Source organism: Phaethon aethereus (genome assembly GCF_964289735.1).
Source record: "Phaethon aethereus genome assembly, chromosome: 19".
NCBI classification, from domain to species: domain Eukaryota; kingdom Metazoa; phylum Chordata; class Aves; order Phaethontiformes; family Phaethontidae; genus Phaethon; species Phaethon aethereus.
This window is the reverse complement of record NC_138595.1, coordinates 5078561-5105483: the sequence shown is the minus strand read 5'-3', so window position 1 is coordinate 5105483 and position 26923 is coordinate 5078561. Positions and strand designations below refer to the sequence as shown.

Below are 26923 nucleotides of genomic sequence, written 5' to 3'. Positions count from 1 at the left end.
GGAAATGAGAAGCTTTTGTTATTACTGGCTGCTGAGAAAATGAGTGGATGACTCATCAGTCTTCTGCCACATGCTGCTTTTACAATTGGTTTGTTGAAATTCCAGACAACTGGGCTTTTATCAGCTAAAAAGGGAAATGAGTTCAGTTACTCTGTGTAAATCCAGAGCAATTTATTTGTAGACTGAGGACTTAAACCTATATAACGGTGATCACTTTTGAGACAGCCAAATTCCCTCGTGACGTTCCTTTTCCCTTTTGGTTTAAGAACATCCTGATGACCAAGGTCTTCCGGCTTTTCCAGTTTAATTAGATCTGGGGCATCTTTCTGATGGATAATCCCTGTTCCCTACTTGTCCCTCTCCTAATGACTGCATGGTACAGACGAGCCCCAAGAAAGAGAAGCCAATTTACGCTCCTTTTCCTCGGGGCCCTTTTGATGCTGTACCACACTTGGCTTATACAAAAGTGTGCATCATCTGATTTCTTATGCAAAGGATCCCAGAATGCAGTGAGGTGAAAGAGTCATACCACTGACGGTTCCCCTGAAAATCAGTTTTATGTGTTAGACGCAGAGCTAGCGTCTCCAACAGGAAATGCCAGAGCTGGGAGGCAGATGTGTACATGAGATACTATGGAAAAGTTAAACAGGAATTGACAAGAATCTGGTGTCGGAGATGGCTACTTTCAATGTTTTATGGACTGCAACGCAATTTTTGCAGAGTAAGCTATTCTGCGTGTTATTCCTTATCATCTCACCTGCCTCAAAAAAGGAATTAGCAGAGATCTGAATGGAGGAAACCCCAAAGTACTATTTATGTATGTTCTTGGGCACACAGTTCTGCTGTAGCAGCAGCGCAATACAGAACATCAAACAGTGTTAAAATGTCTTTAATCCCTTGGAGGTCCGGTCGGAGCTGGCAGTGCACTCAGGGCAGGCCACGTGCGCATCCCTCCAGTGACATAGGCACCGAGAGCGGCACCTTGGCCCCTGTGAAACACAGCTTGTCGCCAAGCCGAGGCAAGAGGCCACCCCGCTCCCTCCACCTCCAGCCACATTTGTGTTTTGTGTTTAGGCTTTATCTTTTGGAAGGGATTCTGCTGCAACAGCATGTCGTGACACTCCTCCAGGGTACGGGGAGCATCGCCATGCGCTGATCATTTCCCCCCCGTATGCAATAACTCGGTTTGTGGATTATTATTCATATCTGCTGCACCGGTGAGAGACGTGGACGGCCCCGTGGGCGCCTGCCCTGCTCCTGCGGGGGCTTTCGGGAGGGGAAATACTGAGCGCGGAAAGCCAAAGGCCGCTTTCTCCCGAGGGAGGAAGAAAAATCAGCACTTCGGGGAGCGCCAGTCGGTTCTCGCCGCCTCCTCCCGCTCCCTGCTCAGCCACCGAGCCGGGCCCTGCGCGGCCCTCCCCGCGGCGGCGGGGCCGGGGCCGGGGCCGGCCCGTGGGCAACGCGCGCCACAGCAGCCGCGGGGCGCGGCCCGCAGGGGGCGCCGCGGTGCTCCCCGATGCCCCACCCCATCGTGACACAGCGCTCCCTACCGCCTCTCATTGGTCCCTCGCCGCCTCGCCCTAGCGGCTCCTCCCCTCCCGGCCGTCGCTCATTTGCGGGCGCCGGAAGGAGCGCCCGCCCACGGGCGGGGCGAGTGCCACCGCCTCCTCCCGCTGCCCGGCGGCTCCGCTGAGCGGCGAGGCCGGGTGTGCGGTGGGGCCATGGCGAGCGCGGCGTGGGGGCTCGGGCGGCGGCTGCTGCCGTTCCTCTGCGCGCTGCTGCTGGGCCTAGCCCGCGCCGTCCACATCAAGAAGGCGGAGGCGGCGGCGGCGGCGCCCGGCGAGGCGCTGCGGTACCTGCACTCGGCCGAGCTGGGCGAGGCACTGCGGGCGCTGGCGGCCGCGGCCCCCCCGGGCCTGGCACGACTCTTCAGCATCGGCGAGTCGGTGGAGGGGCGGCCGCTGTGGGTGCTGCGTCTGACGGCGGGGTTGGGGCCGGAGCGGGCCGGCGAGGAGCCCGGCGGCGCGGCCCTGCCCGGCCGGCCGCAGGTGAAGCTGGTGGGGAACATGCACGGGGACGAGCCGCTGGCGCGGCCGCTGCTGCTCCGCCTGGCCCAGGAGCTGGTGCGGGGCTGGGCCGGTGGCGAGGAACGCATCGGCCGCCTGCTCAACACCACCGACCTCTACCTGCTGCCCAGCCTTAACCCCGACGGCTTCGAGCGCGCCCACGAGGGCGACTGCGGCGGCGGCGGCGCGGGGGGCGCCCGGGAGAACAGCCGCGGCCGCGACCTCAACCGCAGCTTCCCCGACCAGTTCGGGGCCGCCGAGCCCGACCTGGGGCCCGTGCCCGAGGTGCGAGCCCTCATCGACTGGATGCGCCGCAACAAGTGAGTGCGGCCCGACCCCCCCCGCCCCGCCCGGTTCCCCTGGCCCGGCCCCGCGCTCCTGGCACCCCTCTCCAGGGAAAGGGAGACCCTCTGCTCTGCTCCCTGGGAGCTCGCTTTCAGCCTTTCCCAGTGCTTCTTAGCAGGGCTTGGGGGGGAAAACCCGCCATTTCGCACCAGCTTCTCCCCAGCCTGCCTCCCATGCTGGGTTGGCCCGTTTTCGCAGCCAGGGACAGTCCTGCGCCCAGTGACCGGGCTGACCCTCGTGCTGGGCAGCGTGTGCGGGAGAGCGGTTCAGTGGCTGCAGTTTGCTGTGCACCTGCCAAGGAGCCCTGCTGGCCCCATGGGGCACAGCCCATGGCCTGTACGCACCCGGGCACTCCCGGCCTCCGTGGCCATCTGTGTGTCTCCCTTCTCCAGGAGCCCACAGCTGGAAACTTCTCCATGTCCTGTTTGTCTTGAGCTTGTCTGTGGGTCTTGCTCTTGGGGCCGATAATGCTTTCACCATGAGCTGTAGGATGCTTAAAATATTCAGAGTTAAGTGTATAGCTGGTCTGTGTACAAACATGTTAAGAGAGTTGTATTGAACAGGGCTTCTCCCCATCGTCTTGTTTCATGGAAAATTCCCTGGATTTAGCAATAACACTCTGTGCAGCAGTGTTTCCAAATACAGGCCCTGTTCCTGCAGCCCTCTTCCCGGTCTGTCCTCCTGTTGAAGTGTGCAGGGTTGGGCTTTATGCGCCCGTGCTGACCCCTTCCGCTCTCACTTTCCAAGGGGGTTAATGGCAGGAAGCTGCTGTGCCCGGAGTGGGGCAGCCTGGGAGAGGAGACGGTGCCTGTGAAGCCCAGCTCTGGTTTGGGGCACGGGGCAGCCCCAGCAAGTGCAGCGGCCAGGCTGGGCACCGTCTCTTCATTTGCTGTGGGCTCTTCTTTAGAGAGCTATGGAAGGTCCAGTCCCCTAAGGTCAGCGCAACCAGCTGTGTGACGTTGCGCAGAGAAAGCCGGAATGCGAAGTCTGATCAGATACGAGCGAGAGACTGAAACAAACTGCGGCCCGCATATCAAAATGGGGATAGAGAACTGGATGGGGCATGGCTGATGGACGCAGTGTGCTGTAGGGCTCTTGGTTGGATCCAATAAACACACGACAATCGGCATCATATAATGTTTGCTCAGTTTTAGGGAACAAAATTTTCTTGAACAAACTGTATTAAAACTTTGGTGGATGGTGGTGGCCACAGGGCTTATTGCTTTAGAGGAATTTCATGAAGTGCACCAATTACTTGTCCTAAGGATCCTTTAGGACAGCTCGGTTGTAGCAGTTTGCACCAAAATCCCTCCAGACTTGGTTCAACTCAAAATTAGTTACTAGGGAAACTCATGCATGTTTTTAACATAATTTTGAAAATACCTTATGCTTTTTATTTTAATTTTTTGCACGTGTTAGAAGTGGGATTTGCATGTAAGCCAAGGGTGAAACAGAATGCTTTGTGCATCCCTCTGCCTGGCAGCACCAGTTAATGGTGGTACAATTGGTAACGCTGCTGTAATTGTTAGACTAACATAACTGCTGATAGAAAAATGAATGGGTAAACAGAACTGTTTGATTAAAAAGAGAGATAGTGGGTGTAATGCAATTCGTGTGCGCTATTTTAAGCAAGGCAAAGGTATTGGTCATGTTACCTCTTCTCAGAAACTAAATCCCATTTGACCGAATGAGGAGGAGAATGCTTTTTCCCCCTCAATGCTGTATTTAGTGGAAAGAGGAAAACCAGAGACAATTAGCTTTAGGATTCCTTGAAATGTTTATGCAGCCTGTGATCAAATTAAGTGTGATATAAGGCATGCCATGCTATATTTTCTGACTTGGGATTTTAACAGCTCTGTCACACATCTAGATTTTATTTATGCAAGTCAGTTCTGTTTTACATCATCAAGCTTTGAGCAACGCTTGGTAAAGAGCTGTGTACGTCGCTTTATGCACAGGGCTCTGCTTCTCTGTCTCCAAGTTTGAGGACTCTTTCTTAGGCTCAAGCAAGAAACTTTTTTCATCTCCAGTAATGCCAGTTGTCAGTTTGGGGAGTGAATAAACCAGTCCTGACAGTTGGTTTATTGCAAAAACCTGATGACTTCCCCATCATGCTCCCACTTGGATGCTGTTCAGACCCTCTGACAATCCTGCTTGCTGTGTTGGAGGCTGGCATTAACAGGAGGGGATATGTCTCCCAGAGCAGTGTATCTTTTTGTCCAACAGTAGCCGCCTTGGTGTCAGACGAGTGTGTATCCGTTAATGTAGCCTTGGTGTAGCTGCAGCTCCACAGGCGTTCGGCTGATGGAGAGGGTCTGATCGCTTCCTCTTCCAAAGCAGCGTTACTTTGGACGAGCTGGGCAGCTCGTCCACTGGGTGCGTTTTGCCTTGTTGACTCCAAATAGAGTTTGTAGGCTCCTGAGAACATGTTTTGGGTGGGAAGGCAGCAGAATAACTGGTTGGGCAGCTGTAGCCAGCTTCCTGTTGAAATTGTTCCAGTATGACTCCTTCTTCTTTTTCTCCTTCTCCTTCCCAACCCCAGGTTTCTGCTCTCTGGCAATCTTCATGGTGGCTCAGTGGTTGCAAGCTATCCCTATGATGACTCTCCTACACATAAGCCCACAGGAGTCTACAGTAAATCAGCTGATGACGAAGTGTTCAAATATTTGGCAAAAGCTTACGCGTCACATCACCCCATAATGAGAACTGGCAAACCTAATTGCCCCGGCGAGGAGGGAGAGACCTTCCAAGATGGTATCACAAATGGTGCCCAGTGGTATGATGTAGAAGGTAAGCTGTGCTGGTGAATCACTAACTGCTAATTTGGATCACCTAACAGACTGTCTTAGAAATAATTTCTTGCTCCCACTGAGAAGTGACATCCAAACCAGTGGTGTTTATCACAGAGGAAAGGATGGTGGGTGAACTGATATTTTAACTTTGAATGTGTTCTAGCAGCTTGAAATGAAGGGAAGTGGCATCACGGGCACACCAGTAAGTGCTTGATGTATCACAACTTGGGAGATGCTCACAGGGAAGAGATCAAAGCAAACTGGAGGATTCTTCCTGACACTGTTAGATACTGGAGAATTATCCTGCATGTGGGAGGCTTCATTTGCCAAATGAACTGTCATTAGGTCTCCAGATGGTTACTAAATTTTGGTACAGGAAGGAGGAAACTATTGTTAAAGGTATTAAACCAATGCTAATATTCTGTGAGGGTTTTTTAACATCCAAACTTGTAATTTTGTAAATGATTATAGAATAGCCTGCTATAAAACCATGTAAAATGGTTTCAATGCGGGGTCTGAGCTAACCTATCTGCTCTTGCTGGAAGTAGGGTGGGGAGCTTTTCTATGAACTGCTCTGCCGTTAGACCTGTGCAGGTGGCAACAACCAGCACAGCCAGTTCTCATCCACCAGTGCAGTGGGGTCTGAAATTCAGTCTGCTGGGGCTTCTAGGAGAGCTCCTGTTCCCTCCATTAGGCAGATGTTTTAGAGGTGATCTGAATATAAGCAAATTACCTCGTGCTACCACCACTCTGTGTGTGTGGAGGTGGTTGGCCTGGCTCAGACATGCAGTGGGCTGGTCTGTGTGCATTTGTTTTGCTGAAAATGGCATTTAAGCAGCAGTTTTTGTGACAAGATGCTCTTGTGGAAAAGGCTCTGTGGGCTGGCGGGAAGAGAAATCTTGGCCGTGTCATTAGAAGTTACACCATTGCCATGCCCCCTCAGCGGATGTTGTACAACCACGGCCTTGCCAGATGGTGCAGAAACTTCTGTGGTGAGGACTCAACAAAATCTTTGCATAAATGATCTGAAGAAGTTGCATTGCTTTGCTGTGTTCGGACTGCTCTGCTTGCTTTCATGCTGGGGCTGAGCGATGATGGCAGGAGTGCTGAGCAAGCAGTGAAATTGAGTGTTGTTTATCCTTCAGAGCTTACAGCTTAACAAATTCTAGGCTTTCAAGATAGGCCCTATCTTGAAATAGGGCCTATTCAAAACATTGGCTTTCAAGCTGAGCCCTATCCTAACCTGGCATCCACCTTGCTGGGGAAGGAGGGAGAGGAATCCAGTATTGGGCCTGAACACATACCACTTTCTGTGCTAGAAGAGGAAGTCTTGATTTCAGTGGTGGCTGAATCATTCCCCAGGGTTTCACTGGTCAGATAAGATGTGTTCAAATAAGATGTGGTTTTACCTCTTTCTCTAGCAGCTGTCTCCTTCCCTCCACCCTGGCGAGCACGCCAGCCTCGGTGTTTGCTGTCTCAAGGTTCACTCTGCTGCTGTGAAAAGTCCAGCAGGAGGAAGGTTTTTGTAATCTGGCGAATTTGCTTACGAAGGAACAGGATATCCTGGATGATCTATGCTGCCTTGTTCTGGTGACAGTCGTTATCAGTAAACATATCAGTTGGGAGGTTTGTTAGCTGCAGCTCTAAGACTTTCTGCCGTTGTAATGAAGCGGGATGGGTGTGCTCTGAAGGGATGATGGTTCCAGAGCTTTGGGCATGTGTTCCCCTGCCTCCAGTGAGCAGCACTTTTCGCTGCAGCATTAACATCTTCATCCTCCTGCTAGGATGTGAGATGCCTGGCTAGTGCCTGTGGCAGTGGTGCGCAAGCCTTTCAGGCTGCCTTTGCCTTGTCAGCAAGCAGAGCAGAGGTTTCACCTACTTTCCTTTCAGAGGAAATGGCAAGGTGTGAACTGAAGGCTTCAGTGTGAACTGAAGCTCCGTGCTGCCATCACTGTGGTTTATACTCTGTGTAATAGCCTCCGGCTTCCAGCCTCTGCGGAAACAAAGCCTTTCGCTGCGACAAGCCACAATCTCAGGCTCAGCACTGATGGCTGTAGGCGATTCGCAGGCAGAGATTATAGGGAGGGTGCACCAACAGTAACTCAGAATGGAGCATTGCTGAGGTTGGCAGACCTGTGTGGTTTCTCCCCTAAGTGGTAATTTACGTTTCGTTGCTGTTGAAGGTGCACATGTGGAGGGTGATGGCAGCCTTGGAGCCCCTCCCCTGCTGCGGAGTTCACGTACAGGGTAACCCACGGGAGCTGAGGTCCTGTGGAGAGCACAGGGGAACGAACAGATATCGCAGAGGCCAGTGCACATGTATTTCAGGTGTTAATATTTATTTTTAGTGGTGGATGAAGAGCAGGCAAAGGGGAGTCAGTTGTATGCAGTGTGTGACAGAAGCGGCAAAACCACCACAGTGGCTGTATTGAGTCATCTGCCTCGCTCAGCTCTGTGCCAAGGACTGCTGAGGCTCGTACTCAGACCAGGAGGCCTTTCCCAGTGATTACAGAATTTAAATGGTGGTAAATGGTAAAATGAGGCTGGGGAAGTCCCAGTACCCTGCAGGAGCTCCCTGGGCTGGGCTGAGCTCTAGAGATAACCAGAGCATACAGTTCTGTGGACGGTGTGGGGCACGTGCTTGTGGCCTGCAGATCAGGTTGTGCCAGGAGAGACTGCAGGCTCCAAGTGAACTAAAGCCAGGAAAAACAAAGAAATGAGAACATAATGTCTCAACAGGTGGAAATTTTCCTGCCATGTTTTATCATGTGAAATCAAACATGCTGGAAGGCCAACTGCTATGGGATTCATTGTCTCGGAGTTACCAGTTCAAGTTTATGCTGGTGCCAGACCCCATTAACTTTCATTTGAGTTTGCAAACATCCTCTTATGTGTGTCAAACTGAGGTGGCAAGTACAAACCATTGGAGTAATTATTAAGGTCAAGTATGCACAGAGAAAGATGGCTGTCTGCCAGACAGTTGAATTTGGCTTCTGCATTCCAGCTGCTATAGATAAGCACGTCTGTGACTGGGATGCATTTTAGAGGCTATCTTTGTTGAGCATGCTCTTATCCTTCCTTCCTTTTAACCGCTGGGGGTTTTAACTACCAAATGGCTGGTTCAGATCAAGAATGCAAGTCTGGGCTGGTGAATAGTCCAGGTGATGCTTGGAAAGCGGTTAAGAAACGACTTAAGTCTTATCTGTGGGAAGGACATGCTTGCCTTTATTTTGTAAAGAGCCCGGTTCAGAAATTTAATTCAACGGAACATTCAGTAGGATATTTTGTGGGCAGCCTTCCAAGGTCTTGTCGTTATTTGCAGTTCCTTTCTAAAAGTTATTTTCCTGGCTCGTTTGACTCTCTGCTGTCCAAGTGTTTGAGGTGTTTCTGGTGTCTACCGGCAGGCACTTCTCAGGTTGAAAGTGGATTTAGGTTATGTGTGTGTGCTTACTAGGTTGTTTTGACTGTGGTTATTAGCCGCACTGAGCTTCATGAACAGCTTTTAGTGGCATCAAATTCAGAGCAATTAAAATGAGTGTTGAAACAGTGGGTGCTCATGGCATCACTGTGGTGGCCTCTGTTTCTTGGGCATGGCAGAAGGCGGTTGCACAGTGTGAACTCTGGTAGAAGTTTTCAGCCATGTCTTTCTGGGATATGTACAATTAGCTGCCCTTATGTGTTTGTATTTTCACAAAATTCTTATTGCAAAGCTTTTCTTTCTTCCTGAGAAAAGTATCATTTTGATGGTTTGAGGGTCTGCTGCCTCTTTTCACATCTAACGTGAACTGCTGGGCAGTGCCGTGGTGGTGCAGCTCTTGGGAGGACTCTGTTCTCCTCTTTGAGAGCTGCTCTGGGCTGTGTGATGCAGCTGCTGGAGTTGGAGACTCAAACCTCACCTCCTCTGAGTTTTAATGACTGCAGACTAATGGACCAAAACGTTCCTCTGCCTGTTTGGTGCTGCTGCTGGTGCTCACCCGGTTTCATGCTATGAGACAGTCAGTTCTGTATGCAGACTAAGCAACTTGTGCCACGTATTTAAGCACGTTTCTAGCTTGCTTTGTGCCACCTGCTCTCTGAGCAGACAGGACCATTTCTCTGCTTTGACTTAGCTGCAGGTCTGTCATCTCCTAATGTCTGCTCCAGTCAGAGCTTGAATTGGAGAGCTTTCTGCATAGTGCAGTTTGAAAATAGAGTCCTTACTGGCTGGCCTGGAAGGCTTTTCCTCACATGTCGTGTATTTATGGTATCTGGATCCCTGGGCTTGACTCTGGAGAGCTGCATTCTCCTGCTTGCCTGCCTGGTGTGGGGCTTGGCATGAAGCAGAGGCATGCTTATCAGAGTGAACTCTGCAGCGCTTGTGCTGTAAGAGGTCTGGGATCCTTGCCTGAAGTGCAGTCCTGATGCTCAAGGAGTGGGACAGAGCAGGGGAGAGGTTTTTCTGAGCGTTTTTGTGACCAACTGCCAGTCAGGGACTGACTTGCTGTAACTGTAAGCTGCTCACTTTGCTTGCTTTCCTCACTGGTAAAATAGGTATGATGCTTCACTGGGAGGCTGAAGCTTTACGCAGTGTGGACTAGAAGACACCCTGTTATTAAAAAGTGCTGGAATAAACCCAGCAAGTTATCTCAGATATTACCCAAACAGACAGGTAGAGTAGAAGCAGTGTAATCTGACAGTCTACTGCCTTGGGTGTGCTTTTTCTGCTCTGCTCCTTGAGTGCAGTGCTCTGCTAATGGTAGGCTGTGCACAGGTCTCTCTTTACGCCTCCAGGTCTTATGCGTAGCCAGGAGAGGCTTTGTAGGTGGTATATAGAAAAAAATATGTAATTCCATATGCTGTAAAAATAACTGTCCTGCTCTGCAACGGGGCCATGTGAAGGCCAAATATGTGCAGCAGATACAAACCAAGTTTTCAAGCATGCAATGGACTACTTCTTGAAGAGGCAGTTTTACTGAAATTGATGTAGCAAGCTCTAATTTAGTCTGTTGCTGCTCTATTATGGGTGAGCATCTGTCCTAAATTTGTTTGGATGGCAGATGAAGCACTAAATATGCTTCATAATGGCTCTGGTTTATGTATGGATGTTTTCAAGTGCATTAGCATCCTGCTATGAACAGATGGTTATAGACTGGCAAATTGTTTCACTCTGCATGGTGTTTACTGGTGAGAGAGCAGCCGTTGCGGATTACTTTTCTGAGCCTGGTAACAGGAGCTGTATAAAACTTGAGTACGTATCAGATTTGCAGGCCTCGTTCCTCTAACCTCTTGAACTGAGTTTGAGAGTTTTAAAGTCCTCAAACACTTTTTGGCCCCTTGTGTGGGAAGAAAAGTTTCTTTCCTGTTTTGATCTTAGCCCGTGCACAAGCTGCAATGCTCTCCTTCTGGCAGTAAGCGACATTTGATTTGTTACAATAAAAGCTTCGTGTTCCCTTAGCAGCAGGCTCCCAGAAGAATTGAGAGGAACTGGGGCGTCTTCGATCTGGTACCATCCCGCACATCTTCCCAGGGGTCTGTTCTAAATCCTACTTTATGCTGTCAGTCCATCTCTGCGTTACCCGAGTGTGGTGAGCTATTGAATTCAGAGCAGCGGTCCCTGACCTTTTGGAACAGTGAATGCCCACAGCAGTCACATTTATTACAAGACTCCTCTGCTTGGTAAAGTGCTGCTGATAGCTTTTCCTGGCCATGCATTAACGCAGCCTCTGCAAATGCCAGGTAGTGCATTTGCATCGTGGTATTGATCCATTCTGGCAAGTTAATTGGCCAGCACCACGGAGGGTCCCTCGCTCGTGAATGGTTAGGAAACTGCTCAGACATAGCAAGCGAAGTTTATTAGCATAGCACTAATGTAGCACTTTGGTGGGCAAAGCAAAGGATGGGAGTACAAAGCATATGTTTCTTACAGGCTTGCCTGCTGGGGTCCTGCAGGCTGGTGCCATGATGTGCCACAGGCTGTCCTCTTGCTTTCCTTCCTCCTGAAGTTTGCATCTGCCTCCTGCAGGGAAAACGTATAGTTGTTTCATGAGAGGTGGGCTTCTGAGAGCCAGTTTGACGACTTCAACTGATTCGGAAGAGACCCATTGTCTGGGCCCCTGTGTCCAGCTGGCACCCGTGGGACTCGTTCAGCTGGGGTGTGGAGGTCGCTGGGCTGAGTGGTCCCAAGCGCTGCTGTGCAGGTTGGGATGGAGCCGTCTGGGCAGTGGTGGCTAAGGCTGTGGCATGCCAGTCTGTCTGGATTGTAACTAAATAAGGTTGTGTAACCCAGAAGGTATCATCAGTATGCATGAAACTTAGTGTGGTGTGTTTTCCATCCAGACACAACTGCCTGTTCTGCTGCTGTTGGTGGTGGGAACAATCCTCTCATGTGGCTGTGACATCTGGCTACAGTCATGTGGTGGGATTTGTCAGGGTGACTCTGAAACCTGTTTCACAGACTTGTGGTAGTTTTGGAATGTCCTTTTTGCTATTGAAGACTCTCGTGAATGTTTAGAGCGCTGAACGTTTGCAGTCTTCAGCAGCATGCTGAAGTCTGAGCTCCAGATCATGAGTGTTGATACCCGTGGACCTGAAGTCTTGCTGGTACGTGATTCATTCCTGTTTGAGAAAGAGGTTTGCTTGCTGAGGGTTGAATGTAAACTTCAGCAAATGGGGTCAGGACACTTGCTGGAACAAGGTGACCTTGATTTGTAGCAGTGCCTGTGGTTTCTCTGAAGAGCAAGAATAGCAAGATGAGCTTAATACTGGGGAGCAATTCTGTGTATTCGTGCTCATGGAGGCTTGGCTGGTTTAACACTAAGTTAGGAAGCTGTCCCCAGGTGCTGCAACATCCTTAAATTGATTGAGACTGCTACCTTAAGGAGGAATGTGGGAGGAGGCTGGTGACATGGCTGCAGGGCTCAGGGAAAAGAGCGAGCTTCCCAGGTGGACCAGTCTGTGTCCTGTCCTCCTCTTGCAGGACCTGGCCATTGTAGGCTCACAGGAATCCTCAGCAGTGAGGGAGGCATCACTGCCCTCCCAAGTCAAGAAGAGAGTTTCCTGAAGGTGACTTGCTGCAGTTCACTGCCTGCTGTCACCATGTCAGACATTGTCAGACTTTCTGCTAGGGCTGCTCTAAATATCAAATAAATGGAGACCTTCAGATAAGGAGTTGGAGGGAAAGAGCAGCCTGAGGAACTAGAGAAGGGGGAAGCATTGCCCTTGTCTTGACTAGAGTGTTGCTAAGATTTTTTTTTTTTTGAGAACATCTGTGTGGTCCTTGAAACTTTTGAAATGCAAATTTGAGCTGCCACCTCCCAGGTTGATAGTCTGGTATGTTCTTTTGTATCAGAGACCTGAAGCTCATTTTTGGTAGAGTAATGTCTCTTGCAGGAAAGTCTCGCAAATCTAAAGGTGGCTTGGAGCGCATAGGACTCTGCAACGGTAATGTTCAAACTCCGGTGTGCCTGCCCTGGCATCCAGGATTTGTAGTGTCTCGAAAATGTCTTCACAGTGAAATGAACCCATATGAATTTCCACGTGCTGTGCTGCTAAGTTTAGCTGACAGAGCCTTGAGACCGAAGGGACTGTCATCTCTGAACTGTCTGTGGCTGATTTGAATGGCCCAGTGTGCTGGTTGCTGGGAGAAACAGAGCTCAGTCTCCCCCAGCACAGACTTTCACTGTGATCTGATCTGACTTTTCTCCTTAGGTTGTTCACTCCGGATTTAGGGTGGCATCATGGTGAGATGCCGTGGGGGGCTGGAGGACAGGGAAAGCTCTGCATCCTGTGGAGAGATGTCTGTACCTTGCTCTTAGGATGTGTCTCTGCCTCATTTTCTCAGGTGGGATGCAGGATTACAACTATGTGTGGGCCAACTGCTTTGAGATCACGTTGGAGCTGTCCTGCTGCAAATACCCCCCAACCTCTGAGCTTCAGCAGGAGTGGGAGAACAACCGGGACTCTCTCCTTGCTTTCATTGAGAAGGTAGTGCGGGCTGGGATGGGGCATGGGGGCAGCAGCTGTGAAACCCGTGTGTCCGTAGTGGGCCGAGAGCACCATGTTCAGTTGCTTTTGTGGCTTTGTTTGCTGTGTGTGGTAACACAACTGCTTCAGTTGCTGTGCAGAGGTTGGTGGCTACAAAGCTGCTGTGTATCTCTGTGGTTCTGCCACAGTTCCCACATCCTCCATGACAGCAGACCTCTGTTGAGAGGGGGCCTCGTGGGGTGCAGTGTTAGAGGGACTGATCAGTGCAGATCTCACTAAGTAATGCAGAGTACCTGTATGGCCTCAGTGCCTTGGATCTCCAATGATGTTCAAAAGCACCAACACTGCTGAGACTGGCTTGCAGAGTCCTCTGCCGGGCCGTCTCCAGATGCCCATGTATGAGTTGAGTAGGTGACAGTTTAGGCTGGGAAGGGAGGCGGCTGCATTTTGTCCCTCGGTATGGCCTATAACCCTGCTATGTTCGTATGGTTGTGTGCCCATGTCCATGAATTAGAGAATTTGTTAGGGAGGATCAATTCTGAGACCTTGCTGCCTTCCCAGTGCATGCTGGAATTGCTGTCCTTGCTATCTGGCTACACACTGTCTGAATCATGGGCCCTTGGGTGTCTTTGCCTGGCAGCTGTCCTGCTCTGCTGCATTTGGGAAAGGGCAGGCGGATATTGCTGGCTGAGGACGCGGTTCCCCTGGTGTTGCCTGTCTTCAGCCAGGATCTTGCATTGTTTTCCTCAGGTCCATATCGGTGTGAAAGGCTTTGTCAGGGATGCAGTCACTGGAGCTGGCCTGGAGAACGCAACCATTGTTGTTGCTGGTATTGCTCATAACATCACAGCGGGCAAATTCGGCGATTACCATCGACTGCTTGTGCCAGGGACCTACAATGTGACTGCAGTTGTAATGGGGTAATGTCTCTGTGGCAGCCCGTATCCACACTGCCAACTGCTCATGTTCCCTCACTTGATTCTTCCCCCAAAGCACCTTGTTGTGTATTCAAGAGACTTGGCTGGAAGCTGCAGCAGTAAAGGACTCCAGCTTAGAGCTGCAGCTGTGTTTGTTCACCCCATGCCCTGCTGCAGCGGGGTGCTGTTGGGTGCACAATTTCTGTTGCCTTTATTTGATTGCTTGTATCAACCTGCATCTTTTTGGGCAAAGAGGGGAAGTGGAGTAGGATTGCCCCAGTAGGAGTTTGTGTTGTGTCAAGTCTGGGTGTGAACACATAGCTCGCCCCTAGGCTAGCCCTGTGATACACCTGTGGCTCCTTCCTCAGTGAGACTGTAAACAGGAACTCATGCCTGTGTGACACAGCAAGGACAGTAGCGTAGTTGGGTCCGGTGGCAGTGGGACAAGTCCCATCAGCTTGTTCGCTGGTGAATCTCTCACATAGTTGTTAACATCCCAGTGCGTTCAGGCTGGGAGGAGTAGGCTGGTGTGGTGAAGAGGCTGCAGGGGGTTTTGGCCTCTTCTGCAGAGCCTCCTTGCTGAAGCCAGCTGGGTTTTTTTCCACAGTTACACAGCAGTGACCAGAGAGAACATAGAGGTGAAGGAAGGAGTTGCAACAGAAGTGGATTTCTCCTTGCAGCCAACTGTAATGCCACCAGCTCTTAATGTCACGCAGTTCACAGCAACGCCTGCTCCTGTCTCTACCATCACCCCCACACCTGTGCAGGCAGAGGCCCCAAGCCCAACCTCTCTCCATCAACCCATCCAACCTGTGGATTTCCGCCACCATCACTTCTCAGACATGGAGATCTTTCTGCGGCGGTATGCGAACGAGTACCCCAACATAACCCGACTCTACTCCGTGGGCAAGTCGGTGGAGCTGCGGGAGCTCTATGTAATGGAGATCTCGGACAACCCTGGCATCCATGAAGCAGGTAACATAGGAGATCCTTTTTAGCGAGACGGAAATGCAAATGACAGACCCTTTACATCGGGAGATTGTGGGCAGAGCAAAAAGGAGCATAGGGCTGGCACCCGTCTGAAGAGAGACTGAGCTGCTTCTTACAGTATCCTTTTTAGAAAAAAGACCAGGTGCAGTGGGTGGCACTAGTGGGTTAAAGAGCGTTGCTGGGGACATCTACACTGGTCGTGGAGCTCTGGGGACAGAAGGACCAAGGGGCTCCCCTGAAACAGTGTTTGTCCTTTCTGGTGTTATGGGAGCAGAAGGGTAAATTTTAGGTTAAATGCCCTCTAGCCCTCCAAAAAGGCCTGAGAACGCAATGCTCAGGGTGGTGAGATGTCTTCAAGCTTTAATGTAGTTAGTGGCTATAATTGTCTCTTTGTGGCCATGTGTCTGCAGGTGAGCCAGAGTTCAAGTACATCGGTAATATGCATGGGAATGAAGTTGTGGGGCGAGAGCTTCTCCTGAACCTCATCGAGTACCTCTGCAAGAACTTCGGCACAGACCCTGAAGTGACTGACTTGGTCCAGAGCACACGGATCCACATCATGCCATCTATGAACCCTGATGGCTATGAGAAGTCCCAGGAAGGTATTGCTGTCTGTGCTGAAACATCTGTGGGGTTTCTAGCTCTGAGAACAAGCTTTTAGGTTCATGGTAGCTCTCTTGGAAATCTGGAAGCCTTGCTGGAGCAGAAGCGTTCTTCGCACAGGGAGGCTGGGAAGGGACTTGGTGTGTGCTGGGGGATGAGTGGGCAGACCCCGCACTGCAGGATGTGGGTGGTCAACTGATGCTTGAAGCTGTTGGGAAGAGAGAGCTCTTATGCTTCACCAGTGCTATATGCTGCCCCTGTTTGGGTCCCCTTATGGTTTGTGGCTATCCCAAGGCTTATTTTAAAAAAAGACATTGCTTTGACACAGTTCATACTTGCTGTGCTTTAGTCCATGCTCTTAGTAACATGTGATGTGTGAGCCAGGCTGTCTGCAGAGCATTTGTCCAAGGATAATATAGACTTTTATCGTGATGTTGATGTTGGCAAAAACATCCTTCATGGAAGTCCTTAAAACTGCGTGGCTCTTGCAGATTGGTAGAACAAAGTCTGTCCAGAATGATTTTCTGGAAGCAGAGTTCTGCTTGGGTTTAACAAAGAACTTGTCCAGCTGGTTTGAGCAGGGGAGCTCTGAGGTTTCTGCGGTCGTGACATCCGACTGCTGGGATTGTTCATGGTTTGCTGCCTTTCTGCTTGTTGTGATGTGACTGGCACTGAGAACCTGTGCAAGCACCTGCTGAAAGGAGCCTCAGACACCTCTGCACAGAGCAGGCCTGTCACTGGAGCAGAGTATGGGGCTCCCATCACTCTGGGGTTTAGGAAGCCAGCACTGTTGTGCTCTCTGCTGTTTTCCATTAATTGATAGTTGTAAACTCTGTAGTTAAGAGGATGAAGTCTCTGCACTGAAGTGTGAACTTGCATAGGACACAAGCTTGAACATGTGTTTAATTTTCAGGAGACAGAGGAGGTACTGTTGGCAGAAACAACAGCAACAACTACGACCTGAACCGGAACTTCCCAGATCAGTTCTTCCATGTGGCAGACCCCCCACAGCCAGAAACTCTCTCTGTCATGACCTGGTTAAAGACTTACCCATTTGTGCTCTCAGCAAACCTGCATGGAGGTACGTCGGCCAAACCAAGCTCCTTCCTCTGCACTGAGGTTTGAGGGATGGGAGTTTGCAGGGGTGTCTCCACTGTGTTGTAGGCCTGAACTGAGGAGCTGTAGCAGAGAGCTCTCTGCCCTTGGCATTGCTGTGAAATGGCAGGACTGACGGCAGCCAGGTTCCTGTAGCAGGGGTAAGGCCAAAGGGCCTACACAAAAACGAGTAAACCAAACCTTTTGTCTGTGCTGCTGGAACATGGATCGGAAGCTGGAAACGGAGGGTGAAAACTGTATCCCTATTTGTAGGGAATTGAAGAGGCTGCTGGGAAGATCTCAGCCACTTCTCCAAAGGCGAGCATATGCATCAGGGAGTAGCCAGCTCATTGCCTCTTGGGAGATGGGGATGGACTCTTGTCAGCGGCTGCTCAGCAGCTGGATCTGGGAAAGTGACATAGTGCTGTGGCTGTTGGAGGCTTCATAGTGTTTATGAAACGAAGGGAATGAGATGTAATCCTGAGGGTTCTCTGTCTTGAATTGCATGGTGGAACTATAAAATTTGCTGTAATTTAATTATCTTTTTGGAGTGATCTCTAAATTAAGTCTCAGTATTACAGCTTATTCCCTAGACAGTTTGTCTGCTGGCTTGTAGCTGTGGCAACTTGCAGGTGGTTGCTTTGTGCTAGCATGTTTTGTTTTGTAGTGCAGAAGTACCGTGTGTGGGTACGAGGGAGCTGGCAGGTCTGCAGCAGCGGTGGTGTCTGGGGTTCCACGGTGCTATTAGTACAACTTGCTTAGGGAAGGCTTCAGTGAGCCAAAGATGTTATAATCTGACAGTGCTTGCAATAAACTCTGCAAGGCTGAAAAACTACAGCAGTTGGGCCAAGGGCACCATGTGTGTTCTAGGAAATTCCTCCCCTTGCTTTCTCTCCCCTGTGAAAGTGATTATTGTGAGGTTGTGCTGATCCCTTCTGCATGTAAGAGCCAAGCCTTTGATGTGTTGGGTTCACCTTCCCAGCTGGGTGTGGTTTTATCTTGTTGTGCTTTTGTTGTCTCTTATCCACTGGGCTTAATGCTTTGCTTAATGCCAAGTCTTGAGAAACAGGACTTGGCACTCTTTTTGGAGAAAAAGAAAAACTACCCCTATTAATCTGAGGGATCACTTGGAAAGAGTGAAAGTACGAGTCAAAGCTTGTTTCCCCTGCAGGTTCTCTGGTGGTTAATTACCCCTTTGATGATGATGAACAAGGAATAGCCACATACAGTAAATCCCCAGACGATGCTGTGTTTCAGCAGCTGGCGCTTTCCTACTCCAAGGTAAAGCTCTAATGGGAAAACAGGCACACCCTGCTGGGTTAACTCCTGATGCTGTCGGGAACCTCCTGAGTGGCTGGTAGAGGAAGGCGCAGGTACTATGAGTGTCTGGTGTTGCAGGCACAGCAGAAGGGTCCTGCAGGAGGCCCTCGTTCCATGAGGGGATGTCCAGCATGTTCTGTCTGCAGGCACTGTAGGAGGAGCACTCTGTGCAGGCACGGGGGCCATACACACTGAAGGGTGGTAGAAAATGCTGAAAACACAGGCTGGGAGGAGAGCAAGGACGTCCGTGGTTGGGGTTGGGTGTGGGTGCAGTCTGTTTGTGCTGCAGCCGTACAAATGCACACCTGCATGAACCTCTGTGTTTGGTAACGCCAAGTGTGCGACTAATGTTAGAACAAAAGTGCCAGTGGCTGTAGAGTGCAGAGAGTCAGCTTCACGTCTTGCTTTTCAGGAAAATAGAAAGATGTATCAGGGAAGCCCTTGTAAGGATATGTACCCCACTGAGTACTTCCCGCATGGCATCACTAATGGGGCTGAGTGGTACAACGTGCCAGGTAAAGTAGACCTTAAATCTCTTACACTGTCTCTAAGTTAATGTATGTGCAGCTTAAGGAATGTAGTGTGATCGGTCGCAAACTCTGCATTAGTCAGCCCAGATTACTGGGACTCAGGTTTCTTTTATAACGTCTTAAATAATGTACGCAGATAAAGTTATTCCCGGGGGAAGGAATTTATAGTGTAGTTTTTCTGGCTATTAGCAAAATGGTTTCATAAAATTTTACAGGAGTATATTAGCATGAAAGGTATTTACAAGAAGGATGGTTATTTGTCTGCTATTTTGGCACGCCTTTGAAGCTTGAATCTTGCCCTGTGTAAAAGCTTTCTCTCTTCAACTACAAAATGTGAGCTGTAGTTCGTACTTCATCTTTCTCTACTATCTGATTTTTTTTTTTTGAGCTGTGGCACAATTGCCTTCAGGAGACCTTGTCAAAACTTTTTTTACATTCCTGTTTTAGGTGGGATGCAAGACTGGAATTACTTACATACGAATTGCTTTGAAGTGACCATTGAGTTGGGCTGTGTGAAGTATCCAAAAGCTGAGGAGCTGCCAAAGTACTGGGAGCAGAACCGCCGATCTCTCCTCCAGTTCATGAAACAGGTGAGACACTTTGAACCCAAGCGATTGTGTGAGCTGCCTCTGGGGATTACATTAGATGTGCCAGAATGAACAGTGTAATCTGTGGGCTGAAGCAAGCACTGCTTCCTGGCCAGACTGGGTACCTGCTCCACAGAAATCATCCCCATTAGAACATGTCTTGAGGACTCCTCTCCCCTCCTTCTCAACATACCAAAAATCTGTATGGAAAGAGCAACCAGGTGATGCAGGTGTGGGCTTTTTATTTACCACTACTTTCGTTTTTGCTAGGCTGGAGCGGCCCTTATGTGCTGTTCCTGTCTGAGTCAGGGCTGGTGGTAGTGCTGCACACCTGGGGCACGCAAACAAAGGTGTGGAGCAGAGAGTGCTGCAGTAGCACCCTGAGCAAAACAATTGCTCATTGTACTCATCAGGTGATCTTTGTCCGTGCCAGCTGCTGGCGAGTCTAACCTGCAGCCTTTGGGAACATGTTGCTTCCCTGGGAATGCTGAACCTCCTGGGCTGGAAGCTGGTGGGATGTGGGTGTCAGCAATCCCATAGTGATGTGTGGGGTGGGAGGCAGAGCGAGGCCTGACACTCAGCAGGGCTCCGGGTCTGTGCGCAGGTTCACCGCGGCGTCTGTGGGTTTGTGCTGGATGCTATGGATGGAAGGGGCATTCTCAACGCCACCATCAGCATTGCCGACATCAACCACCCAGTGACCACCTACAAGGATGGAGACTACTGGCGCCTCCTTGTCCAGGGGACATACAAAATCACAGCATCTGCCCGAGGGTGAGCGAGCCATGGCACAAGGAGCAAGCAGCTGCATGACTGACTTCCCAGTCAGGAGTAGTGCCATTGCCTCTGTCTACAGCAGATGAGTGTTTCTCCTGCCCTCTGGCCTGTGCAGACTTAGCAATGTGATGCTACCCCGATGTCAAAGACTGCCTGCCTGGCGCAGGTGTACAATCCAAATACTCCCTTGTTTGGAGGTGGTGTAGGGAAGGAGTTGATAACTTAGTGTCTTTAGGGGAAATTCTCTTGCAGGCAGTTGCCCACAGAAATGACTTCATCACTTCAACTGCTGCCAAAACCTTTGCGTTAAAGCAGCCTGACTTGTAGTCCTGCCAGTCTGCCACGTAACCCTGCAACACCTGAGCCAAAAGCAGCTCAGTGCCATGTTGGGCCCTGAGCTGCTCCCTGTCCTCCTGCTATTTCCATGTCCCTTTGAAGTGTTCTTGATCTTCATTTTTATGCTATATATATATCTTCTCACTTTTATATATATATTATATATATAATATATAATATATAATATAATATATTATATTATATATAATATATTATATATATTATATATATTATATATTGTAATATTTTATATATATAATATTTATATATTATATCTTCTCACTTTTGGCTGGGGAGCAGTAGCAATCCCATATGAGTGTCTGGTCAGGAAGGGGGATGGCTTGTTGTGTGATGTCTCAGATGCCTGATGTTTCCTTGTGCCTTCTCTTCCCTGGGTAGGTATGATCCAGTCACTAAGACGGTGGGAGTTGGCAGCAAAGGTGGGGTGCAGGTCAACTTCACTCTTTCACGGACAGACATCAAAGTGGAGGAGGGGAAGGTGCCAGTCTTGAACACCCCAGACACCAGCGACCCGAACGAGAAGGAATTTGAGGCCCTGATCAAAGATCTCTCTGCTGAGAATGGCCTGGAGCGCCTCCTGCTTACCTCCTCGGGGGATGTCTCTCCTTATCGATACCGCCCTTACAAGGACCTCTCTGAGTTCCTCCGAGGCCTCTATCTGAACTACCCGCACATCACAAATCTCACCAGGTGAAAACTCAAAGCAGCAGTGCTCAGCTCCTCCCTGAGCAGCAGCCTGTGGTGGGGAAGTAGTGAAATGATGAGCCATGAACGCAGTGCAGAGATGGGGAACTCATCTCTCCCCTTCCCTGTGATCCCGGAGTTTGAGGGAGCCCCACATGTAAGAGCATAGTGGCAGAGCATTGGCTGCAGGGACTTGCAAATGCATCCATGTGCTTTTTTCTGAGACATCAGACTTAAACCTGAGGTGCTGTCGGTTCCCCAGGGCTGGCTGGGACTAATGATATTCCCAGCATTGATATCCCAGGCTTTGCAAATGTTCTGTTCCATGCTCTCTATTTCCTCCATTTTCCAAATCCTTTCTGACATCCACTCTGCTAAAGAGTCCTCAGCAAAAGTGATCAAATTTGACTTACAAATCTCAAATGGTCTTTTTTGATTGTCTGCCTTCAGTTTTTAATTCAATAGCACGAGACATGTTTGAGTCAGCTTGCCCTGAGCCAAGGTCTCTGCCGTCCTGCAGGAGACCAGCTGCTGCAGTCCTCTGCTTTCCTTTGTGACCTGTAGCGCTTACCCTCTGTCAGCTTTAGAAAGCACAAATCTCTGTCCCAGGACCTCATTTGCTTGTTGTCACCAGGCACAATGTGCTCATGTGCTGTCCCTGCTGGTGCCAAGGCTGCTTTTCTGATCTGTAGCCTCTATTGTCCTTCCAGTTGCATCAGCCCTGGTTGTGTTCTCCGCTTTGCTTGCGTTCAGTTTGCTAACTTAATGGCATGACTGTAGCAACAACTTCTGCATTACTGGAAATAGGCCTGCTTTTGTTCTCTAAACAGGGTGTTTTATGAATTAGTTTGCTGTCCAGCTGTATCCTGCTCTGAAGGAAAATAAAACAACCACAAAAAACAACAAACCAACATTGGAAGTACAGAGGCATTTAGTTATGGTGGTGTTACAGGCTATATAGAGATATATGGAGCATTTGGCATCCTGTACATCTGGACCTGGATACATTCTTACACAGATGCTTGTGTTCAAACTGCTGTTCATAGTGAATTTGGTTCGGTGCTGCTGCAAAACTCTGATGTGGTTGTGTTTAGCATGTCACATGTCTTTGCAGCCTCCCCATGGAGGTAGTGCCCAGTTCCTTTCCACACCAGGATTTCTACATAAGGCCAGGCTCTGTTCCTGAGCTGACACTCTGGTTTCTCATCTTTTGGCAGTTTGGGTCAGAGTGTTGAGTTCCGTCAGATCTGGTGCCTTGAAATCTCCAACAAGCCCAACCAGTCAGAGCCTGAGGAGCCAAAGATCCGCTTTGTTGCTGGTATTCACGGAAATGCTCCTGTTGGTACAGAGCTGCTCCTGGCACTGGCAGAATTTCTTTGCATGAACTACAAGAAAAACGCTGCTGTTACAAAGGTGAGAAGCCAATAGGAGGGATCATCTTGGAGCCCTCCAGTTGGATCTTGAGAAGACAGTGCTCACTGGGAGAGCCTTGTCTTGTTAACAGTGGCTGGTGGGTTGCAGAGATCTGGCACATAGTGGGGAGGTGGTGTGAGATCTGTGGGGCGGTGGGAAACTCTGACTGCTGAAATCAATCTAAGCAGCAGTTCCTAAGATGAGACGAAGTGTACAGCGAATGAACCCTACTAATTGCACCTTATGTACTGTTTCTCCTCCTCTTCTTCAGCTGATTGACCGAACACGGATTGTGATTGTGCCTTCCCTGAATCCAGACGGACGTGAGATAGCACAGGAGAGAGGCTGCACATCGAAGATAGGCCAGACTAATGCCCATGGCAGAGATCTGGACACAGACTTCACAAGTAAAGCAAACTAAAGCAAAGTGATGTGTAGTGTCCCTGTAGAAATGCAGGCTGCTGTAGAAGTCTCCTGCTACCTGCTCTAGGGTTGGGTGTAGTTGTTTGGTTACAGGGTCTACCTGTAAAGAGAACTGCACTCCTGCCCTGGAGTCCTGCCCTGGAGCCCAGGCAGCACAGCTGCTGGGAAGCCTCCAAAGCTTGGATCCCCCTTACAGAAGTAATTTGCAGTCCCTTATTTGCAAGGAAAAGATGAAGCAGAGTTCTTTAGGAATAGTCTAGAGGTCGGGTAACACTGAATGTATTTTTCCTGTTAATTGATTTCTTTCAACCCCCATTTCTGAAAAATGCCCTCTGTTCATGCTCCCTGGAAACAGTCTCCTTTTTTCACGCTTTTCTGGTTTCTGTGTAACTGCCTGCTGTATCCGTAGCAGAGTATTAGTGCTATGCCCACCCTTCCTAGGGACAAAATGTTCTGTTTGGCCAGGTTTGTCTGGGATCATCCCCAAATGCTTTCTTAAGAAATTGTCAGTTCAGTGACATTGAGGAGAGCAAACACACACGAAATAACCCTCTGCATCACAAAAGTAAATAGCTTGGGGAAATAGTGATGGGTCACATTTGTTTAGCTTTGCTTGATCTGTCAGGTGCATCTGCTGAGATCTGACAGTACTTTTTAATACATGCAGCAGACTTAATTTCTGACATAAACAAAGAATGTACTTCTGCTGGCCTTTCAAATAGCAGAGGAAAATGTTGTCAATTCCCTTTCTCCTATTTGCTGTTCTTATTTACAGGCAATTATTCCCGGTACTCGGGGACACGAGAGCCTGAGACCAAAGCCATCATAGAGAACCTGATATTGAAGCAGGATTTCAGCCTCTCTGTTGCGCTAGATGGAGGATCTCTGCTTGTCACTTACCCGTACGATAAGCCAGTGCAGGCAGGTATGATTAACTCCTCCAGGGCCTTGCATGCACAGTTACCCTCGGGCTGTCTCTGCAGGAGTTCATGTGACCTCACGGTGTAAGAGCTTTTTGCACTGGTGGTGTTCTGTAGCCTCTGTTTGTGTTCAGCCCTTTGTATCTGGAGTTGACAGGCTGTTAAGTAAAGCTGTTAAACCTCACAGGGTTCAGCTAAGGATCAGAACACTTATCATTTCTGTTCCTACAACAGTATTTCAACTTTTCCTCTACCATCCCTCAGAGGAAATCTAGAATGCCCCTGAAACAATGTGAGTCACTGATACAGGATCATGGGGTTAGAATGCGAATCTGCTTCCCCCAGCCCCAGTGAATAGGAGTTGCACTCTCAAAGTCAGTCTCACTTTTCTTTTTGTAGTGGAGAACAAAGAAACACTGAAGCATTTGGCATCTCTCTATGCAAACAACCATCCGCTGATGCATTTGGGCCAGCCAGGCTGTCCAAATAAGTCAGGTATGTTTGGCTGAATCCTTTAACCCTGTGTTGGCTTGTGCTGGGCTCTGTTAGGAGCAGATCTGTCTGACAGTTATGTTCTTGCTCTCACAGATGAGAATATTCCTGGGGGTGTGATCCGTGGCTCTGAATGGCACAGTCACTTGGGAAGTATGAAGGTACTTCATCATGGCACAAGCCTTTCCACCTCTGCTAAACACACATTAAAAAACTGTATTTGTTCTGATGTCTGGGCAAAACTTCCCCACCTCCAGCTGTACTTTACAAAGCTTTTGCAATACCACTTCTTTTGTTGTAACTGTGTTTTTGGTTTTTGCAGGATTTCAGCGTTATGTTTGGTCATTGTCCTGAGATCACTGTTTATACCAGCTGCTGTTACTTCCCAAGTGCAGGGCAGCTTCCCAGCCTCTGGGCAGACCACAGGAAATCTCTCCTTAGCATGCTTGTGGAGGTGAGCTGCAGTCTGCGGGAGGAAATTCTGTCAAGGAGTGACTGGGTGGGGAGGGGGAGTGGAAGAGAGCTATATGGAGAGTCTTTGTATTTTTATTGGTGCTATGTAATTACAGAGGGTCAAAATTTAGACTGCATGAGGAATGGATTGAACAGAGACAGCAAGTGACCAGGAAATGTATTGATATGAGAGTTAAACTTCTGTGCTGTTTTGCCTCATGATGGGCCGAGCAGTCCTTGCAGTATTGTGCACTCTTATCTAACATGGGGGTCAGGGATGGAGAACAGGCTGTATTTTGAGATTGTATTTGATTAGATCCTGTTTTAGTTACAAATGTGTCATATGCTTGGATCTGAACATGAAGTGTTTGAAATGCTATATTTCAGGTTCATAAGGGAGTCCATGGATTTGTCCAAGACAAGAGTGGCAAGGCAATTTCTAAAGCTACCATTGTTCTTAATGAAGGTTTGAAGGTCTATACTAAAGAAGGTGGCTATTTCCATGTGCTGTTGGCTCCAGGTTTGCATAACATCAATGCGATAGCTGATGGATACCAGCAGAAGCATGTCAAGGTACGTGAATGTCTATATCAGAGATATTTCTTCTGCTCTTTCTCATATAAAGGCATCCCTATTCCAGGCTCTGCCTCGTTGACTGTGTTTAGCTGCTGATTATATGCCCAGGGTAGCTGTATTCTGCCTTGATAAAACGGATGGAGAAGAATTTCCCAGCACAGCAGTGTTGGTTTTGGCAGTAGCTTTTCCTTCCATTGTATTTGTCTCTGGCATCCACCTGGTCCTGCCCTGGTCAGCCGGTACTGCTCTTGTCTAACAGAGGTGCAAGCTTTGAGACAGCTCTCGTGTCTTTCTGCAGGTCTTTGTACGTCATGATGCACCCAGCTCTGTGTTCATTGTCTTTGACACGGAAAACAGGATATTTGGTCTGCCAAGGGAGCTGGTTGTAACTGTGGCAGGTAAAGTGACACTTTTGATCAAAGCTTTGAGCTTTGCTTTCTGTACCAGTTCATGCTGACAATGACCCTTCTTTTCACTGAACTGGAGAAATAGCCTGTGAACTTAAGCCATCTCTGCTTTTCCTTCTGAACACGTGCTTGTCCTTGCAAACTGGTCCAACAACCCTTGGATCTGATGTGCTGGGCTGGCACATGGGAGGGGGGAAGCAGAGAGTGTTGCAGGGGTCTGAAGGGTCCAGAATGGACTTTGAGATGCCTGGAATGGGGAGAGCGTGTTTGTGCATAGAGCTGGGCTAGGAGATCCTGCTTTTTCCCCCAGGGTTTCTTTGGGTGGTGTGGCACCAGGTAAGCGTAAAGATATTTTTTTTTGTCGAGGTGGCATCTGTTGGGGAGGCTAGAGTTTATACCCAGTAGTCTGCAGAGGAGTTCAGTGATGCCATCTTAGATTACAAACACAGAAAGTAAAGCTAGGGCAGTCCTGCTCTGGAAGCACCTCTCTTGCATGGTATGTCTTCTGTGGCCTGGGAGGAAGGAGCAGGGTCACAGCAAAGTGAAGGAAGTGGCTGTGACTTTAGAAGGGAAGAGAGATGGTGGCAAGCCTAGGAGCCTCTGGGGCAGGGGAACATGGAATTAACTTTAATGTCTTCTGTCTGGCAGGTGCAAGTATGTCTGCTCTGGTCCTCACTGCCTGTATCATCTGGTGTGTCTGCTCGATTAAGTCCAACAGACACAAGGATGGCTTCCACCGCCTCCGACAGCACCACGATGATTATGAGGACGAAATCCGCATGATGTCCACTGGCTCAAAGAAGTCCCTCCTGAGCCATGAATTCCAGGACGAAACAGACACTGAAGAAGAAACACTGTACTCCAGCAAACACTGACACCTCCTGGGCAGGAAAGGAAGTTCCCCATGGACCAGAGCTGGTGGTGGGGGGGCGATCCCTGTGGTTCAGTTTTGAAACATTAGCTTGCAGGATGTGTCCTCCAGAGGTGTGGGTGGCAGCTCCCAACTTCCCTCTACTGTTTGCTCTGTTCCTATGTACGTGCAAATCAGTGGGTGTTAGAGGCTGTGTTTGGGCTAAGGACATGACATGTTACATTTTTGGGTCAAGATCTGGAGGTTCACATGATGATGTTTGAAAGGCAACTTAACAGGGTGGCCAGCAGAGTTCCTAGCACTTCCCCAGCATCTCAACACAGTGAGCAGATGGGGGGGAAGT

The 26923-nt window shown here is 49.4% G+C and overlaps 1 protein-coding gene across 1 annotated transcript; it reads left to right on the top strand.

The window, feature by feature from the left end:
- Positions 1-1452: 1452 nt before the first annotated feature.
- On the top strand, positions 1453-26584 carry CPD (carboxypeptidase D; the record flags this gene model as incomplete). Its single annotated transcript, XM_082008426.1, has 21 exons — positions 1453-2386; positions 4954-5201; positions 13023-13165; positions 13916-14085; positions 14690-15057; positions 15483-15674; positions 16589-16756; positions 17942-18051; positions 18503-18605; positions 19068-19210; positions 19812-19981; positions 20720-21031; positions 22243-22438; positions 22710-22845; positions 23637-23786; positions 24181-24276; positions 24370-24434; positions 24596-24727; positions 25114-25299; positions 25601-25700; positions 26358-26584. The coding sequence occupies exons 1-21, from the start codon at positions 1722-1724 to the stop codon at positions 26582-26584; spliced, it is 4080 nt and encodes a 1359-aa protein (XP_081864552.1). The 5' UTR covers positions 1453-1721.
- Positions 26585-26923: the final 339 nt, after the last annotated feature.